Source organism: Vidua macroura, chromosome Z (genome assembly GCF_024509145.1).
Source record: "Vidua macroura isolate BioBank_ID:100142 chromosome Z, ASM2450914v1, whole genome shotgun sequence".
Classification (NCBI taxonomy): domain Eukaryota; kingdom Metazoa; phylum Chordata; class Aves; order Passeriformes; family Viduidae; genus Vidua; species Vidua macroura.
The window spans coordinates 77976821-77982621 of NC_071611.1; the positions used below are offsets into that span (position 1 = coordinate 77976821).

Below are 5801 nucleotides of genomic sequence, written 5' to 3' on the forward strand. Positions count from 1 at the left end.
AACACACTGCAGTTTACCTGTGCACAAGATTCACAAGACCAACACAAGATCAACTGGCACTCAGAAATACCATTAGTACCTGCTTTCTAACCGGATCTGGTAACCAATTGTCTGGCCAATCTTCTCTCTTCTTTCTGCTGCCACTCTTTCAGCCACAGCAACAGCTGCTAAACGTCTGGGCTGAGTACAGAACACACGACAGGCAGTTCCATTCTTGTAGCAGTCATCAAGGATAAATTGAGGGATCTGTAAAGAAGTGGTTCAAATTTACTTTTTGAGACAGTCACAGCTTTGTGAGCACAGGGAAACAATTTAACTGCATCTCAGTATTACACATTGCAAAAGACTTTTCATTAGGATTATCATGGCAAGCATACCTGAAGCAGTGGAAAGTAAATTTCTAAGTATAACCTCTTTATGTTTTTTTTAAGAAGAAACTTGCAGTGTCTCCCTCCTGCTTCAGAGAAATCTAAAAAAAAAACTCCTGTAGATAATCGCTCATTTTAACACAAAAAAACCTCTGGGTACTAAGAACAGAACTACCTTAGAAGAAAAAGGCCTATACAAACATCACAGCTACTTTCCCTTCAATATTTTGTATTATTTTAATGAAAAAATTGTATCTACCAGAAAATTGTGAGGAATCATTTATGCTTTTAGTACCTATCTACTGGCTTAGTGTTTCAAAAGCAAGAAAGTGAATTGGAACAAGATTCTCAATCATACAGGAAAAGAAAAGCCTTACAATAGCATCAAAATATCCTGTATCACAAATATTACACAATTGTCATAAATACTGTTCTAGTTTTTATTTAATTGAAGAAACATACTTGCGTAGTTTTTCCTGATCCAGTCTCTCCTATGATCAAAACAATTTTATTGTCCTTTATTATTTGGACAATTTCTTCCTGTTTCTCAAGAACTGGTAGTGACTGCCTGAAGGAATCAAACTCTGATTCCCCTCTTTTCACTGGGACCTGGGGGATACCATCATTAAGTCGAAAAGTTATCTTGTTTACTTCTTTGTTTTCTGTGAAGACAAGGTAAAAGTTTATTTATGCAGATACAGAGGAAGGTCACAGAAAAACACTGCTCAAAAACTGTACTGAAAAATTAACATTGCTGACTTTTGATGCATCCCTGTGGGTAAAGTGACAAACCCATCACACATTTAGAAGTCATATTTATAGCAACATGTCCTCCTGCAGTGCTTGAAATAAATATCTTTCAAAACAGTTATTACTTTCATAGGTATTTTGAACAAAACCAGACTCTTCCAGAGCATTGCTCCAAGTCAAAGAAGCCCACAAAGAGCAAAAGGAGAAACAGAAACTAAACCAGAGAACACAGCCCGGTGGATTTTGGTGGCCCTTGTATCTGCGCCCACATTTCACACCTGCAGTTCTCCCTAGAAATACACACTTCCAGGGGTAAGCCTTGAAGCTATTCCACGCCTTTGCCTGAAATCATACTAATGCAAGCATGCTGTATCAAGAGTCCTGGCCCCCACACAGCAGTGTGATGTGTTACAAAGCAGTGCATAAGTAGCCAACAAACGGCCACATCTTCTGAGGCAGCTACTTCACATCCATCATTGCAAGTGCTACTCTCTAATTCCTTGAGAATTATCTTCCAGAAGAATGAAAAGCTTGCTGTAAAGTCAATTATACATATGTAATGTCATTCACAGATTCATATACTAAATTTCAAGCTCTCTTGTACCAAGACAAACACAGACTAAGAGATCGGGAGAACTAAAAATACATTCTTGAGATGCGGAGAAAGGCAAATATTACACTGCTCATTAACGTATCCCTTACATTCCTAAGACATTGCATTTCAGTCCTTGCATTATAGCTTCCCTCTGTTCATTAAACAATCCTATTAAACAACTGAAACAATTGGAAAGAACAGCAAAGGAAGCACTTCAAGAACAGACACCACCTATCAGAACCATGCCATTAAACAAGGCATATTGGTACAAGTGTTTTCTGTTCACTACACCCATCTCTGCACACAGAAACACACTGTAACTCTTCCACTTGTAGCTGCTAAAGCAATAATCTAGATTAAAACCTTGGTTTTTTTAAAAAAAAACCCCAACATTTTATCAGAAGTTTGTCTTTCAGTGAACTCTTCCATATTCAAGAAATCAAGAAGTCTGGACAGTAGTCTCTTAAGGACCAAATCTATTTTGTAGAGATGAAGAAATAAAAATTAAAATTCTTCATTTATCAAGGACATTAATTTCTACAAGCAGAACAGACAACTTCATTTTCTCATATGGGTGCTCTTACAGCAGCAGGGGAACACTGACTCTTCAATCCCACCTCACAGAACTTTTATGGAGCCACATTTCAAAATGTGCTTCCAAAAAGGTTTGGCTGGAACTGCCTCAAAGATTCTAAAGTAACACAACACAAGGTGGACATCACCATGTGCATGATATGACTTCCCAAGTTCCTCACAGCACCAGTTCCAAAAGACCTTAAAAGTAAGGAAAATTAATGCGTTTGCAAGAAGGTGTCTGTTAGGACACGAGAGGGGACAGAACAGAAAGAGGTTTCTTTTGTCTTTGGGCTGCAGGTGGTTTTTCCAAGTGGTGGCGATGGACAAGTCCAAAGCAGAACACACGCCCAACGTACCAGATTCAACAGCACAGGCATTTCCTCGCTCTGTCCTTGGCAGGAGTTCCGTGCCTTCCTTATTTGTGACGGGAAAGCGCTGAATCAGACTCCGAACAGCGTGTTTCGTACGGAGAGCCAAGCCACAAGTCATGCCTGCGTGTGCCTTTGATACATCCTTCTTCCTTACAGTCAGGTAGCGATTGGCTCCTTTTCTGTCGGCGGGAGAAGAAAACATATTTTAGGAAAAAGGAACCTACTCTAGGTTGACTTTGATCTGTCAAGGTAGGAGATGCTATGCAAAATCTTTGGGAAAAAAACCAGAAATCACAGTGAGAAGCTTTTTTAATGGAGCCATTAAATCCACAAAGTATAAAAGCAAGCTGTCCCAAAAGGCATGTCACAAGCTTTTCCAAGCATGCATACAGCAACGAACACAGATGCTCATTTCTCTTTTACACTTTTTTCTCTAATACTATTCCTTGCAACACAGTTGAGTATGTTGAAAACATCAGTCAGGTTATCATTAGTCTTGAAATTCTATTGGTCTGCACCAAAAAACTGAAAATTGTACCCTGACTCACCCTTTGCTTTTAGATACCAGTCCAAGAGACTGACAGAGACGGTGAACAAATGCTCTTTCAGTACTAGTGAAACTAGAAGGAAATTCCATCTCTAGAATGATAAATAATAATGAGAAAACAGTAACAATGCAACAGGCACTAATCTTGACAACTCAGTGTTACAGAACCACAGAATTGCTAGGATTGGAAGGGAGACCAGCCAGTGCAACCCCCTGCAGGGTCACCTGGAGCAGCTGACAGAGGAACACATCTAGGGTTTGGGATGTCTCCAGAGGGGCAAACTCAGCGCTTTCCCTGGGCAGCAGTTTCAGTGATCTGCCACTCTCAAAGGAAAGAAGTTCTCCCTCATGTTCAGGTGGAACTTCTTGTGTTTTAAGTTATGGCCACGGCTCCTTGTCCTGCCACCAGAAATTCTGCACCGCCTTCCTGGGACTCATCTTGAAGATCTTCATATGCATTAGTGAGATCCCCTCTCGGTCTCCTCTAGGCTTAACAGGACCAACTCCCACACCTCTCCTGATAAGAGATGCTCCAGACCTCTCATCTCATCTCGGTGGTCTCTGCCGGACCCCTGCAGTGGCTCCCTGTCTCTGTGCTGGGGAGCCCAGAGCCGGACACAGCACCCCAGCCGTGCCTCACTAGGGCCGGGCAGAGGGGCAGGATCCCCTCCCTGACCCGCTGCCAGCGCCCTCCCAACAGCCGCAGGCTGCCCCCGGGCCGGGCTGTGCCGCGCACCCGCCTCGTCCCCGCTCCGGAACCGCTCCAGGGCGAGCTGCACCGCCATTTCCACCACCTCGTCCACGCCGACCTCCCTGAGGGCCTCGGCCCGGGCGCGCCCCGCGGCGCCGGCAGCCCAGTCCCCCGCAGCCCCGCCGGGCTGCCGCCGCAGAACCCGCCTGTGTCGCGACATGGCCCCGACACGGCCCCACACGGCCCCACACGGATCGGGGGCCGCAGCTGCTCGGCCCGAGGGGCGACGCTGGCGGCGGGCGGGGCCTGCGTGGAGTCACCCACAGCCCCGTCGGCCCGAAGGGAAGGAAATTGGCTCTTTTCCCGATGGTAGGGCCAAGCCTGCCTAGTACCGAGGTATGTGTATGGCTGTGGCCAAAACGTGGCACTGGTGCCCTGTCCGGTCATAAATTACGTGCTTTAATTCATGGTATTAAACGTAGCTGTGGCGAGGGTCATCTCGGCCCTCGGCCTCCTCACTCTGTAAAGTGTTACTTGCCCTTGGTTTTGGATCGTCTTTTCCTGCTGTCCTTTGACTCCACGCTGAGGACACGAGGTAGAAACTAAACCCAATCCTCTTGGGCTTGACACAGGGCTCGGGATTGAAGGCTGCTGCTTTGGAAACATCATCGGTCAGAAGGAGAGTACTTGGAAGAAGAACAAACTACTCCTCCGTTTGAACAAACATCCTCAGTTGTGAACTGAAGTGAGCAATTAAATAACTAGAAGATAAACACTCACTGTCTGATGCAGCTGACTGAAAAACAGCTCTTAAGCGACCTCTACCAAAGCTTTTACAAGACTAACTTCAGCATAATTCTGCACTGAGAGATCACACTGGAGCGGAACAATTGATCTGTTCTAAGGTTATTTTAAAACTTTTTTTCAGTTTTCAGTTCAGCTATCTGACTGTGTATCTTCAATCAAAGTACATAATGCTAGGTCCTCATAGCTGTTCCTGTGACATTCAGTACTGCCACCGCAAAGCACATCACAGTTATTATGGAAAATTAAACACTTCAGCTGAATAAGATGAGCATTCCTCTTATCATCCTTGGTATCAAGAGTAAAAAATGAGAGCTCATAACTAATTTGAAAGAGTCACATCAGAAATCTTTAATTATGAACCCAGATCTCTTAACAGTTTTTGCCTCTTAACAGCATCATCTTGCCTTCCTATAGACAAAAAGCTCCATGATTCTGAAAAATGATTCCTCAGGTTCAATTCTGCTCTCAGTTTGCAATCCTGTAAATACAGCAGGGCAGAGAGATAACTAACTGTTGGGTTAAGTCTCATCTATATGGCTGAGACTGGCGTCAAGCCTGAGTGCATCCTGCATAACAAATTCCTTAATACATGCCTTTCTTCTTTCGCTGCTTTTTTGACTGTCCAATGCTATTAGAAGGGTGAAAAAAGAGGAGAGTGTGGTCAGGCATGCACTGCCTGCTGCAGCCCTGCTAAATACTGAGTTGCAGTCTGCACTCAGCATATGAATAAGCTTTTCGAATAAGCATAAGAATTGTGCTTACCCAGGCTCTTAGACATGAAGGTTTTATTCTTTAGACGTATTCTCTTAATAAAAATCACTAGCTGTGGTTTTTCATATTAAAAATAACAATCTGTAAGGATTTAAAAATTCCGTTTTCATGATTGGCCTCAGAAATACCTTCTGGCTAATGTTGACTCGAAACAAATAACCCCTGGAATAAGAATGATTTCCTTGTATTAACATATGTCCAAATACCCATGTATTTTTTATAAGAAGAATTAAGAAGCAGCACAGTTTTATGCAAAAATACATCTGCACGTTTAAATACAATTAGGTATTCTTATTTTACCCTCCCTAGAGGCACTTTTGCTGGC

At 43.4% G+C, this 5801-nt stretch overlaps 1 protein-coding gene across 2 annotated transcripts; it reads right to left on the minus strand.

The window, feature by feature from the left end:
* Nucleotides 1–3134: 3134 nt before the first annotated feature.
* LOC128822239 (3'-5' RNA helicase YTHDC2-like) lies at nucleotides 3135–4257 on the minus strand. 2 transcript variants are annotated; one of them, XM_054003890.1, is made up of 2 exons: nucleotides 3746–4257; nucleotides 3135–3299 (listed from the first exon to the last, which is right to left on the minus strand). In XM_054003890.1, exons 1-2 carry the CDS (start codon nucleotides 4116–4118, stop codon nucleotides 3205–3207), a joined length of 468 nt encoding a protein of 155 aa, XP_053859865.1. In that variant the 5' UTR covers nucleotides 4119–4257; the 3' UTR covers nucleotides 3135–3204. The 2 variants fall into 2 exon arrangements, with proteins under 2 accessions (XP_053859865.1, XP_053859866.1); XM_054003891.1 differs by having other exon boundaries at nucleotides 3140–3299; nucleotides 3944–4257.
* Between the last annotated feature and the right edge of the window lie 1544 nt (nucleotides 4258–5801).